Source organism: Anabrus simplex, chromosome 1 (genome assembly GCF_040414725.1).
Source record: "Anabrus simplex isolate iqAnaSimp1 chromosome 1, ASM4041472v1, whole genome shotgun sequence".
NCBI lineage: Eukaryota > Metazoa > Arthropoda > Insecta > Orthoptera > Tettigoniidae > Anabrus > Anabrus simplex.
The window spans coordinates 1697246892-1697261790 of record NC_090265.1 but is presented as its reverse complement, the minus strand read 5'-3'; the positions used below and the strand labels follow the sequence as shown (position 1 = coordinate 1697261790).

General features: G+C 40.5%; 1 protein-coding gene across 3 annotated transcripts in view; it reads right to left on the bottom strand.

The window, feature by feature from the left end:
* Positions 1 to 14899, bottom strand: part of Adk2 (Adenosine kinase 2) — a 111829-nt gene that overhangs the window by 20811 nt on the left and 76119 nt on the right. For all 3 annotated transcript variants that reach the window (XM_067154489.2, XM_067154480.2, XM_067154496.2), the window contains exon 6: positions 12307 to 12457. In XM_067154489.2, the coding sequence (XP_067010590.2) occupies positions 12307 to 12457 (151 nt within the window). The remainder of the gene's footprint in view (positions 1 to 12306; positions 12458 to 14899) is intronic.

The following is a 14899-nucleotide window of genomic DNA, read 5'->3' as shown; positions in this document are numbered from 1 at the left end:
ATGGGATCAAGGCATTGGAACATCGCTGGACCAAATGCAGGGAGACTATGTTGAAAAATAAAAGCAGTTCCACCGAGGTAAGATACTTAATTCTAGTACATTCCGAGAACTTTTCAAAGCACCTACGTAGTTCTGGAACAAGAAGAGGCTGTTGATGCTGATGAAATGGGAGACCCAATTTTGAGGTCAGAGTTTGACAGAGCTGTGAGAGACCTAAATAAGAACAAGGCACATAGAATTGATGACATTCCCTCTGAATTATTTACTGCCTTAGGAGAAACCAGCATGGCAAGGTTATCCAGTTAGTGTGTAAGATGTATGAGACAGGAGAAGTGCCATCCGATTTTCGGCAGAATGTTGTTATATCTATTCCCAAGAAAGCCGATGCTGACAAGTGTGAAAACTACTGCATCATTAGTTTAGTATCTCATGCCTGTAAAATTTTAACACATATTATTTACAGAAGAATGGAAAGACAAGTTGAAGCTGAGTTGAGAGAAGATCAATTTGGCTTCAGAAGAAATGTAGGAACACATGAAGCAATCCTGACTTTACGTCTGATCTTAGAGGATCGAATTAAGAAGGACAAACCCATGTACATGGCGTTCGTAGATCTAGAAAAGGCATTCGATGATGCTGATTGGACCATGCTGTTTAACATTCTGAAGGTGATAGGGATCAGATACCGAGAACGAAGAATTATCTACAATCTGTATAAAAATCAGTCTGCAGTGGTAAGAATCGAGGGCTTTGAAAAAGAAGTTGCAATCCAGAAAGGAGTGAGGCATGGCTGCAGTCTGTCCCCCCCTTCTTTTCAATGTTTATATAAAACAGGCAGTAAAGGAAATCAAAGAGGAATTTGGAAAGGGAACCACAATCCAAGGGGAGGAAATCAAAACCTTGAGATTTGCCGATGATATTGTTATTTTACCTGAGATTGCAGATCTCGAGAAGTTGCTGAATGGTATGGACGAATTCTTGGGCAAGGAGTACAAGATGAAAATAAATAAGTCCTAAACAAAAATAATGGAGTGCAGTCGAACGATGTTAGGTGACGCAGGAAATATTAGATTAGGAAATGAGTCTTGAAGGAAGGAAATGAATATTGTTACTTGGGTAGTAACATAACTAACGATGGCAGAAGTAAGGAGGACATAAAATGCAGACTAAACAAGCAAGGAAGAGCTTTCTTAAGAAAAGAAATTTGCTCACTTCAAACACTGATATAGGAATTAGAAAGATGTTTCTGAAGACTTTCATCTGGAGTGTGGCATTGTATGGAAGTGAAAAGTTGAAGATAACTAACTAGCTCAGAAAGAAAAAGAATAGAAACTTTTGAAATGCGGTGTTACAGAAGAATGCTGAAGGGAAGATGGATAGATCAAATCACAAAAGAAAAGATATAATGAATCGAATTGGTGAGAGGAGATCGATTTGGCTTATGGTGACGATGGGATAGGGAAGGCCTAGGAATGGGAAGGAAGCGGCCATGACCTTAATTAAGGTGCAGCCCGAACATTTGCCTGGTGTGACAATGGGAAAACACAGAAAACCATCTTCAGAGCTGCCAACAGTGGGGTTTGAACCCACTATCTCACGGATGCAAGCTCAGAGCTGTGCACCCCTAACCGCCACGGCCAACTCGCCTGGGCAGTTGGTTTTTGTAGGAAGTGTAGGCGGTAAGAACGGTAGGTGTAGACTAAGGTATGAATATGACAAGCAACAGTTACGTAGAAATGAAAACGTTAGCACAGGACAGGGTGGCATGAAGAGCTGCATCAAACCAGTCTATGGAATGATGACTCAAACAACAACATTGCCCTTATCACCCTATATAGCCATTGAATTTCTTGTGGGCCAGCAGCTTTAATCATGTCTGCACTTAGTTCATCAAAGCCAGCAGCTTATTCATTGCGCATACTTCTTAGGGGTTGATTCTGCTTCACTCCAAGTTGGTGGGATTTCTTCTGATATATTATCACTGCAGGTTGACTGAATCTGTGCATTAGGACTGGAGTCCTTCTTTATACCATTGTATGAATTCTCAAAGTACAATTTCATAATTTCTCTTATTTCTGTGTCTTCCCTAGTGATGCTCCCATCTGGTTTCTCCAAAGCTGTTATTTGCTCATAATTACTCCTGGTATTTCTAATAACACTGTACAGCAATTTGGAATTTGCTTTACTATCTTCTTCCAATTTATTTGTAAAATTAATCCAAGACATTTGTTTTTCTTCTGCTACTACAAACTCTACAACTCTTCGACCCGTGTTACCAGTGCTAGTACTTGGTTTATTTAGCAGCATGTTTACTCTTCAGCTGGCTTGCTAAGCCTAACACTGGAGAGGAGTTTCTGTTAGGGTTTTCTCCCTTAGTGTTTGGCAGTCCCCTGCCACTTCTACAAGGCAGCTGCATTGGTATCCTCTTCTAATTAGCCCCAGAGAGGATGGGTTGCACATCTCTGCCATTCTGAAGGTTGCCTTCTCTGCCAAAGGTGCCGTTATGGACTTCACCCGTAACCCTGGGCAAGGGCTGCATCGTCCGCAATCTCCAGCGCTCCGAATCTTCAATCTCCAAGTCTACAATCTCTGTATGTCTGTTGTAATTCACTCATTAATTCATCTTTTTCATCTCCTTTCTGAATTTCTTTATCTCAAGCCTTTCTTGCTTCATTTTTCTTCTGAACTGCACTCTTTACTTCATCATTCCACCAGACAGTTTTTCTTTCCTTTACTTCAGTACTAGTTTTGCCCCATATTTCTACAGCAGTTCCAACAAGACATTCTTTGAATCTGTTCCACTCTGTATTTCCTCCTCGTGTTCTGTCTGCAGGTACTTTGGAGGCCACCTTTTTTGTATGCATCATTTTGTTTCCTTCTTTTTTCAGTTCCCAGGTTTATATTTTTTGTTTTTTGATTTTCTTTGGTGTGTGGGTTTTTACATTTTTGATGAATGCAATAAGCAGTCTGTGGGCACTATCTAAGCTCTCACTTGATACAACCTTACATCACATATAGTTTGACCAATTTTTCCATCAGATATTATGTAATCTACAGGGAGAATAATTTAAGTATTCAGACTTCTCCTCGCATGCCGTGGGAAGTCCCGAGCGAGCGCTATATGGCTTCTGTCAACACTGACGAGATAAGAAGTGCTCACTGCCAGCGCGCAGCTGTTTAGCACTCTGCCCCTCAGTTCGCTGGGACTTTTAAGGTGTGTTGTGAGGTTATTATCACGATGGTTAAATACATTATAGAGCAAAGAATATTTTTGGTCAAGTGTTATTTGCACAAGAAGAAGAAACCAGTTAAAAGGTGCCTTTGAAAATTCCGTACACAATTTCTTGGTGCGACAGTACCATCAAAACATTACGTGCATCAGCTCGTTTACAAGTGGCATAGTACTGGTTCCGTAAGCAATAAGAAAAAGAAGCGAAGGAGAACAGCTCTCACACGGGAGAGGTTAGAAGATATACAGGCAAGACTCCAGGTCAGTCCACATAAGTCGCTTCGGAGAGTAGCTCAGGAAAGTGGTATTTCACCTTCTTCAGCACGTGATGCAACAAAATGGTTACATTTACGATCTTATCGGACTCATTCAGTCCATGACATACTGCCTACAGATTTCAATGCAAGAATACGATTTTGCAATGGGCTAGTGAATAGTGTCCACAACGGTATTGTGGATCTGAACTTTCTTGTTATGAGCGACGAAGCCTGGTTTCATTTGAGTGGATATGTCAATTCACAGAATAGAATCTGGGATACAGACAACCTGCACATTTTACAGCCGAGACCTCTGCACGATGTGAAGGTGGGTGTGTGGTGCGCTATAAGTGCCCGACGAATTATCGGTCCGATATTTTTCAGGACATGCTTACTTCTGACCGTTATATTCACAACATTCTGGAACCATTTTTTGCTGAACTGACTGAAGAAGAGAAAAGGTATGGCTATTTCCAGCAGGATAGTGAAACGGCCTATATGGCGCGTAGCTCTATGCGACGATTGCAGGAAATGTTCGATGATGATCAGATCATCAGTAAAGACTTATGGCCCCCCTTGTTCGCCTGATTTAAGCACATGTGATTTTCATCTATGGGGATATCTTAAAGGAAAAGTTTACAGGAATAATCCTTGAACTGCAGAAGAATTAAAAATTGAAATTAGGAACATTGTGCATTCTATCGGTGTCCATGAACTACAAAGTGTGTTTCAAAATCTCATTACAAGATGAATTTGCATTGCAGCTGAAAGAGATCATTTTCAGCATCGTCTGTAAATACTGGTGAGTTCAGTTTAATTTCCTATTACTGGAGAGTTCAGTTTAATTTCCTAGTTGATTTATTTATTTGTTTATTCATTTACTTATTTGTCCAGAGCATCTATGTAGTCGGTGAGTTCAGTTTCGTTTAGTTTCTATAGGCGTAATCATGCTGCTTCTTTGAGCCGACTATGCCTGCTTGTCATGGCGGGCACTGCGCTCGCTGTCTCCGCTTCCCAGCGCGCCTAATCTTCGGCACTCCGCTCTGAACTTTCAAATTAATCACCCTGTATTAAGGATTTGGATTGTCCATCCCAACTATAGCTTGTTATTTTGTGAGACAATTGTTTTTGAAACCAGGTGTTATTTATTTTTAAACCATTTCTCACACAAAAATCTAGAAGTTGTTCATCTCCATGGTTCCTGGTACCAAAACCATGCAGGCCCAACACATTTTCATACCCAAGTGTGTCTGTTCCCACTTGTGCATTCAGATCACCCATCACTAATACGTTTTCCATTCCTTCAGTAGATTCCTCCAGGTCAGATCGAAATTGCTCCTTTTCTTCTTCATCACATCCAGACTGTGGGGCATAAACCTGTATAACTGTTAACACCTCCTCGTTGAAGGAGACATCCAGTTTGATGATTCTGTCATTCACATATATCACTTCACTTACAGCATATATATCTTCTCTCAATACAAATCCGACACCATTCCTAGCTTCGGTTTTGTTACACATCCAGTGAAGTTTATATCGTTTCCTCAGTTGTTTTACTCCTGTGCCTTTCAATTTTGTCTCACTTATGCCAAGGATGCAAAGTTTCCTCCCCTCCATCAAATCCACCAGTTCTTCACATTTACTTGTCAATGTAAGGATGTTTAGTGTTCCAATCCTGTGTTTGATTTTCTAGATTTGGGATTTCTTTGCATAACATTGTAAAAGATCATCCATCAGCCTTTCGTCATCATACGTTACAAATGTTTGAGAAGATTTGTCAGTCCGGTATTTGTTTTTCTTTCCGAGGCTCGTTTTAGTTTTGAAAGCAATCCAAATTATTCTTCAGCTGGCTTGCTAAGCCTAACACTGGAGAAGAGTTTTTTTAGGGTTTTCTCCCTTAGCCTTTAGCAGTCCCCTGCCACTTCTACAAGGCAGCTGCGTTGGTATCATCTTCTAATTAACCCCAGAGAGGATGGGTTGCCACATCCGCCATCTCTGCCATTCTGAAGGTTATCTTCTCTGCCAAAGGTGCCGTTATGGACTTCACAGGTAACCCTGGGCAAGGGGTGCATCGTCCACAATCTCCACCATTCCGAAGTCCATCTCCTCTGCTGAAAATTCCGTTGAGGTCTTCACTTGTAACCCTGAGCTGGGACCCATACCAGATGTTACACACAAGGGCCAGTGTGCTCTGGGACTTACATGGGCAGGGGCGCTACTCCCTGGGCAGGGCTGCCTCCGAAGAGGGTCCCTACCTGCTACCAATTCCTCACTTCTCATGTCTGACTTAATTATATACCTATAGATAAGAGAGCGCTGGTATTTCACTCCCATCTATTTCAACACCCAACACACTGCAGGGCTGCTGTTGAGTAATATAATTTTCTTTAAAGTGTTGTGTTCACGTGTTTCAATATCTTGCGTTGTGAGTGCATGTATGTTTATTGTAAACATGTTGCTAAATAAACCAAGTACTAGCACTGGTAACACGGGTGGAAGAGAGAAAGTGATGTTACAAAGTCAGTGTTGAACATATTATTTCGTGTGTACAATTTCTTTAAGGAATGCTCCAGTGAAGAATACAGAGCGAAACTTGATTTTTCCAAAAGCCAAATTCTGACTGATAATGTGAGTGGTGTAAATAAATCCTCCATGTCGCATATATGTCACGAGTCCAAGAAGTTGAACTTGCCAAGTAATCCAATATTTTCAATACCCAGGAAACACATTCCTTTTCAAAAAAAGAATCACACACTTAGATGACTTCGACAAAGATATTGTTCGCAGGACTGTCTTTAAATTTCATAATAGGGAAGAATTTCCCACATGCTCATAAATATCTGCAGCTGAGGAAAAACTTATCTTTAATTAGTTCCACCTTCCTCCTTCACGTTAAGAATATTGAAAGGTATGGGATTTCAGTAAGGAAGACTACCAACGATCAGGAATTTTAAAAGGAGAGAGGTGACACAGTTGCTACTAGAATTATATTCTTACAACAAATGAAAAAAAATTAAGATTTTCGGGGACACAAGTGAGTTCAGGATCTCTGGTGAAGTTAATACTTAGCAGCCTTCAAACCTTGTATAGTAACAGTCTGGTCTTGAGACAATAAGTGTTACAACCTTATAATATACCACAGTATTCCTGTATTCTAGTGACGGTAACATTTTCAATCACTATAATATATTTATTTCTTAAATAAAATATGTTTGTTGAGTGCTCAGTCCAAAACTGGTTGGAGTCTCAATCAGACATACTAAATTAGGCATTTCCTTGAGAAAGGGTGGCTAGTTCCTTTTCTCTGCTACTTACATTCACCACTTGACAAAATGAAGCAGGTAGAATCCCATTCCAAACCATCTGGTCAGGCTTAAATTCATGGTGAGGCCAGAAATTGAAGTGTGGTTGTTACATCACGGAGGCAGTTAAATAATACCTATTAAACATTGTTTTTTAATAACCTTACAATAATGAATAATCCTTTACATTCCACTCCACCAAGGACATTCATGGCTTTGCTTTTTGCAAAAAATAAGAAATATCTAAGACAATATGAGGTCATCAAGTTACTATCCACAAAATACTGTATTTCCCCACATATTAGAACCCCCTCCATGACTTATCGAGACAAAGAAAATGAAAAAAAATTAAAGGCGTACTGCAGCTTCAATGACATAACAGGCAAATACTTTTATCCGTCCGACCTGTGCAATGCAAGCATGCACTGAAGCCATGCGGTACATCTGTGTTTCACAGAAAAGAAATGTCCGTCTCTGTAGTGTACTGCACTTCCGATGAGGTCAAACAAATAGGGGAACAGTTTTGTATTTCTGACCAGCACATTGCACGCATCAGTCAAGCGATATGTCTTGTGATTTGTAGTTAAGAATATCCACCTCCATAGCGTAAGAGTTAAGATAATTAGCTGTCGTTCTCGACGCCCAAGTTCGATTTCCGGTACTACAGATTTAAGAATAGCTCACCTCCACTGGGGGTGTGCCTTAAAACACCTGCACCACCTCAGGATGAGGACACAAGTTTACTTTATTTAAGAAAGATTCATGGATGTTGCTATTAATACAGTAGAACCTCGATTATACGTTCCCGGAACCTATGTTTTCCCGTATTATTCGTTCAAATTACGTGGTCCTGCGAGGATCCTAATTAAATCACCTTGTAAAAATCCTGCATTATCCGTTCCTCGAAGAAACGATTTCCCGGATCAACCATCCAGAAATTTCAGTCCCATCAACGTTAAATCCGCGATCACATGTTTTTCAAGAAACTGTACCTCACAAAAGGACGGCTACAGCATACTTACGGATCTTTGTGTTAACGTCTCGTCATTGCGGTAATTTGAGGAAGTAGCCTACTGTACCGTACGGGAAAAGCGATCGGCGGTGAACTTGCATAAGGGACCATCTTAACATCGCATTCAGGTGGTATTGTTTAGAGAATCGTTGGAAAAAATAAAGCCGAGTTCGAAAGTGTCCACAACAATTGGAAGGAGACAGAGAGCATTTCGGCAGCTCTTGAAGACGGAATGAGTTTCGTCAAATGTTCGTATGGTACTTGCAAAACATCTACGTTATGTCCAGGGTTACATGTTTGTTTATTTTTTTTACTTTTTTCGAGTGTATTGCCGAACAGGTTTCCGGCACTTCTCTCAGGGCACTGTATAGTCACTATGCTTCCTGGCAGGAATCGAAACTGCTCCTTCTTAAGTACTGGTAACACAAATTTAGTATTTTAATATTATCTTATATGATTGTGTTATTGAGACCAGAAACTTAGGACGACATACTGTACATAAAGTCATGGGACGTTTTAGGATTGCCTATTACTGTTTTGGTCCTAGTATAAGACTGGGAATTTCACGTTTTTGTGTTAAAATGTTATAAAAACTGCAGTTGGTTCTTTTGCGCACGTTACATTTAAAAACTTTGTACCATTTCGCAGTCCGCAAGCGCACTTTCCAGCTGAGTCAAGGTCGCGAATAACCGTAATACCGGAAGTTTTACTGATATTTTTCTCTTTCCAATTTGATTGTGATTAGTGACAGGCAGAACTGAACATAATGCATTCGAGAACTTGAGGATATATATTAATACAGTACTTACATTCAAAACCATATTCTCAAGTTCAACATAACTTTTCAAAGTCGATGTAGGCCTAATTTACGCGGTACCGGGTACACGATTTCGCCATCATGTTGGGCGCTTTTGTATCTAATGTGCTTTGTTTTATTAGATTACAGAATTGAAAACTACTTGTGGCCGATTGTTGTTTGGCTTGGCGTTACAGGTGTTAGATTTTTAGAAGAGTTTGGTTATCAAAGTTGCTGAACTGAAAGAAGTTTCCAGAAGAAACTGATGAAGTTTACCCGGTAAAAGTGAATGTAAAGTTTCGAGATTTTTAAGCCGCGTACCGGTATTTAATGTTTGAAGCCGGCCCCGCGGTCTAACTTGTCTGCCTCTCACCCGGAGGGCCCGGGTTCGATTCCCGGCAAGGTCAGGCATTTTTACCTGGATATGAGGGCTGGTTTCAGGTTCACTTGGTTCTACGACTACCTTTAATTGAGGAGCTATTTAATGGTGAGATGGCGACCCCGGTCTAGAGAGCCAGCAATAACAGCAGAGAGGATTCGTCACATTGACCATGCGTCACCTCGTAATCTGCAGGCCTTCGGACCAAGCAGCGGCCGCTTGGTAGGCGGAAGGCCATTGGGGCTGTAGCTGGTTTAGGGGTGTTTGTAAGATTATAAGTATACATATTTCATTTTTGTGATGTTTAGCCAAATAGTTGATGGTTCATTCATTCCCGGATTTTCCGTTTTCCCATGTTGTACGTTTTTTCCCCGTGGTCCCTCCAAAAACGGAGAATCGAGGTTTCACTGTATAGCAGGCGAGATCCATGCCTTTATATATCCATAAATACAGCAAGCTTTCAGGTTATTTATTTATATTTTTTCAATGTGGAATTTCTGACGCTATCCGGGCACTTAGAGATAGTATACCTAGCCTACACAATGCGGTCTATCTCAATTACAGCTGTTTGGGTAAATCCTGATGTGATAAACATACAGAACAAGCATGAAATATGCCTTAAAATAAAGGTCTGGCTTTCAACACCTGCAATTATCCAAAGAATGCTTCCAGTCACTATGTATTGCATTTGGAGGTACAACTCATAAAATTTGTTCAGACTGTCCCAAGCAACCAGCTGGTAGGTTGGCACGTATTGTACAGCACAGCTTTATTATGAAAGGGGTGGCTTCTGCTACACATACACCAACTGGGAGAATACAGAGATCATCTCCAGAAACCATCCGTGAATACATTCTCACCGACAGGCCTTTAAACGGGTACAGAATTATTGTAAAAAGTTTCAAAAATCAAAAAGACCATGATCTCGAATGCTCTCGATGGCAATGAAGATGACATCATTTGGGATGGCGACAATGCCAGTAGCAGGGAAGCTGGCGGCACAGATGATGATGATGATTAAATAAAAACAGTGATTAGGATTACTCTGTGATTGGCCTACTGCTCAACTGACAAGAGACAAATGACTGGCATTAAGTTCTTTTTCATTCTTTTGTATTAATATTGCTTAATGCAGTAAATGAAGGCTATAAAATGTAAATAAATAAATAAAATAAAAATTTATATCCAACCCTCACCCTGTACAAAGCTGGGCAGGGTCTGCACTGAAGTTGGTAGATGACACTGGATGATGTATGGGGAAAAGACTTGGTGCTTCTGCTGGTGACAGTGGTACTGGATATATGTAGACAGAAGTCTTGCAGCGGCTGTGTTCACAATGGATAAGGGTGGGGATTGGTGGGGTTCACAGCGAGTGAAAATGTTTTTTGAGGTTGATGGGAGCCTGAATGAAACTGTATGGTGAGGACAAGAGAGAATTTCATGTACAGTGGAACCTCGATTCTCCATTTCTGGAGGGACCACGGGAAAAAACACACAAGGAAAAACAAAAAATCCGGGAAAGAATGAACCATCAACAATTTGGCTAAACACCATAAAAAAGAAATATGTATACTGTACTTATAATCTTACAAACACCCTAAACAAAACAAAACTACAGCCCCAATGGACCTTCTGCCTACCAAGCGACCGCTGCTCGATCCGAAGACCTACAGATTATGAGGTGATACACAGTCAGTGTGACGAATCCTCTCAGCTGTTATTCCTGGCTCTCTAGACCGGGGTCGCCATCTCACCATTAAATAGTGCCTCAATTAAACATAATCCTAAAGTGAGTGAACCTGGAACCAGCCCTCATATCCAGGCAAAAAAGCCTGACATGGCCGGAAATCGACCCAGGGCTCTCCAGTTGAGAGGCAGGCAAGTTCAACTGTGGGGCCGGCTTCAAACATTAATTACCGATACACGACTTAAAAATCTCGAAACTTTACATTCAGTTTTACCGGGGAAACTTCGTCATTTTCCTCTGAAAACTTCTTTCAGTTCAGCGACTTTGATCAGTCAAACTGTTCGAAAAACCTAATAACGAATGGAAAATTCTAAATGCCCATGGAGGGAATTAGATATTTTTCACCAATAGAGCATGTCAAAAACATATCAGATGTAAGGCTTTTCAGGCGTTTGCTCTATTAACCAGCGTTTTGTCTTAGGTCCGACACTAGACTCGTCAGAGTGGGATGTGTCAGATCCTACCCACTGACGCTGGGTGTATGCAGGTGAGCTTATCAGAAGCCTATTTATGAGGCACAGTCATACTGTGTTACTTAAGGAGCAGTTTCAATTCCTGCCTGAAAGCTCTGTGACTATACAGTGCCCTGAGGGAAGTGCCAAAAACCAGTTTGGCGATACACTCGAAAATAAAAAAAAAAACATCTAACCCTGGACATAATGTACATGTTTTGCAAGTACGAACATTTGACAAAACTCGTTCCGTCTTCAAGTAGAGTTGTCGAATTGAAATGCGCTCTGTCTCCTTCCAATTGTTGTGGACACACTCTGTTTTATGATTTTGATTCTGTAAACAATACCACCCGAATGCGATGCTAAGATGGTCCCTTATGCAAGTTCACCATCATTCGTTCTTCCGATATAGTATTTCCTCAAATTACCCCAATGACGGGACATTAACATGAAGATGTAGCTCCGGGAATGTATAATCGAGGTTCTACTGTATGTTTTAAAATGTAATTGATTTTGTAAAGACCCAAATGATATATGGTTATGACGGGTAGTGGGTTTGGTTGGGGACTCTAGGCAATCAGGTGACAGAATTTATGGCTTGGGAATTGTGGCAGTCAACCAACTGGGCGAGGTAATCCCCAGCAGTGGAGTCCTTCCTCAAGTTTTTATCTTAGTAGCCATGGGCTTTCGAGGTCGAACAAATCTGTTTGAGATTGTCATATCAAATGTAATGAAAAGGAGTTGCGGAATTATTTCTGAACAGCAGATGTACCTCACCTAAACCTAACAGTCTGAATATATACTTGGCCAAAACATGGAGCTGGGAAGTTCTTCAAGTCGAGGGTTCATATAGGATTTTGGCAAGGATGGGACAGGAAAGGGCTCAATTTAGATAAGAAAACAGGAAACCATAGAAAATAATCTTCAGAGTTGTTGATGGTGGGGTTTGAACTCACCACTTCCCAAATGCAAGCTAACAGTGATGTGACCTATATATAATGCAAAGCCAACTCACTCGGCCCCCCACAATTAATTAGAAAAGAAAAAATCACAGTAATAAATTACATTACAGATGACAGCATCACAATATGCCAGTCAGAGTGTAAAGAATACTGAACACTCAAAATAATACCTTTCGCCAGTAATACAGGATTTTGGCCTTGGGTTATTATCGCTATTCTAGATCTATTCTTGTTCAGTTTCGGTAGCTGAGTAATTTTCATTGCTATTTCTCTGTGATCACTCGTTCCAAACTTCTGTGCTTTGGCAAATGCATCAGCTTCCTGAAATCAGAGAATAATTTATAATTATCTCCACTAGAATTTCATATCTAATATTTTACAAGCTTCTGAAATTTTGTTAAACACATTTTTTTTTACAATTGATTTTACGTCACACCGACACAGATTGTCTTATGGCGACAATGGGACAGGAAAGGGCTAGGAGTGGGAAGGAAACGGCCGTGTCTTAATTAAAGTACAGCCCCAGCATTTGCCTGGTGTAAAAATGGGAAATCATGGAAAACCATCTTCAGGGCTGCCAACAGTGGGGTTCGAGCCCACCATCTCTCGAATGCATGTTCACAGCTGCGTGACCCTCACTGCATGGCCAACTTGCTTGGTCAAAACACATTTCCAATGCTCCAGATTTTTTAGGCTGCCATTACATCTAGTTTAGTTCACAAAAATGAACAAGGCCTGGCAATTAACAAAATGACTGGATGGGTAATAATAAACCAGAGCAAAAAACCTTCATTTCAGGAAAACTTGTATAAATCTCAACTCCTATTTTTAAAATTTCAAGTTGCTTTACATCACACTGATACAGATGGGTTTTGTGGCGAAGATGGGGCAGGAAAGGGCTAGGAGTGGGAAGGAAGCAGCTGTAGCCTTAATTAAGGTACCATTCTAAATATTTGCCTGGTGAGAAAATGGGAAATGAAGGAAAACCATCTTCAGGGCTGCCAACAGTGGATTTCAATCCCACTATCTCCGAATACAGGATTCTGGCCACACTTAAGCAACTGTGGCTATCAAGATCGGTGTTGATTCCCATTATAACACCGTATACTGTATACACGAAAAATCCCTGCACCACAATTTTACAAATTTACAACGTGCGCTCAGTCAAGGTTTTTTGCAGTAGGGACTCTGCATATGGTTAGGGTGAATGCAAACATGTTTTTGAATATACAGAAGCAAAAAATCACACCCCTACACCACGTGGTTCGTATTTTATGGTCTGTTAAACGAAATATACTACTCTGTAAAAGTAATCCATGATATTGCATTTTAGGGTCTCCTAACCACCCAAAGAGTCTGGATTTGACTGTTACCCCACTGTTAGATATTGGGTAAATTGTATGAGCATTGGTGAACATGAAATTATGAAACACTAAGCTAAGCTTCTAGTTTGATGTGACTGTGGATACCGTGATTATAGCGAGGGGACCTCCAGTTTTACGTAGAATCTGAACCATAGGGGCGTGACTTTTTCATTAAAAAATCACACATGCATTGGACGGGATTCAAACCGCGGCTGCCTTGATGAGAAGCCAGCAGCTATGCCACTCGGCTGTCACACCCTTGCAATTATGACCCTCTGATCCTATCACTTAACTTACACACAACCAACAAAATGAAATCAAATAAAAACATTTTTCTGTGTAGACGACATCCATGCCTTTCAAATGACGTATCATACATAAATCTAGCATACACAATAGGTTTGGGTCCCTCTTTCACTCTCTTCCACTCCCGAACATCAACAAATACGTAACACAGCAAATTGCATGTGTTAGGCTCGTAGTATTTGGATTTCAATTTCTTTACAGAAGTGAATATATTGTCATATGCTATACAATGGAGGTATGGTAACGTACACATTAGGTTAAAAAATGTGTGGTTCTGATTCAACCAGGTCTTATCTAAGTAATACGAATTTTGAATTCTCTTCTCTTGAATTTCGTGCATTGTTCCTAGAAATATCATTTGGGTAACAATAATATCATTACGTTCTATTAAAAATTTCCTCCCATCATTACATTTTACATGCTTGAAACCTGCATGTTTTAACATTCTCTGCATAGAATGAGAGGCCCTGTTAAAACCAGTGGCTCCATGCATTACATGCACTAAAGTCTTTGCTACAAGGAACTCACCTTTGTCATAAAATTACAGCATAAAACATTTTGATCAAAATAGTCAATTCCAGTTACTGATTTGGTACCATGTGCTTTTTCCCTGGAGATCTAAATCACGCACTTCCACTTGCCTGTTGAGATAACTTGACGTCTCGAACTATTAGTTTCACACTCTGTACTCCTATATTTCCGCATGCAAGTATCATGCGCTCCTGAGCTTTGACAACACCGCACAATGGACTCCTAGTATCTGCTTCCTGCTTGAAGAATGTGTACACTTTATAAATTAACTCTCTGGCCTGTTTATGAAATAATTTCAGCTTTTTCACTGCCTCAACCATTGTAGGAACACACTGGACATATACAGAAGTACACAAGAATAACTCTATTACAGTATTATGATTGTTATTTAAATAAAAACACTCATATTGCACTGAGGTTCTTACAGCCACGAATGGCAAAGTGCAATTGGCACCGATTGGATGTCGCATGGGCAGGCTGTTGCACATCAATGGCACAGGGGCCATTAACGCTCTCGCTGAGCGTAGTCTCAGCAAATGCAGCGGGCAGGGCTGACCTGAGT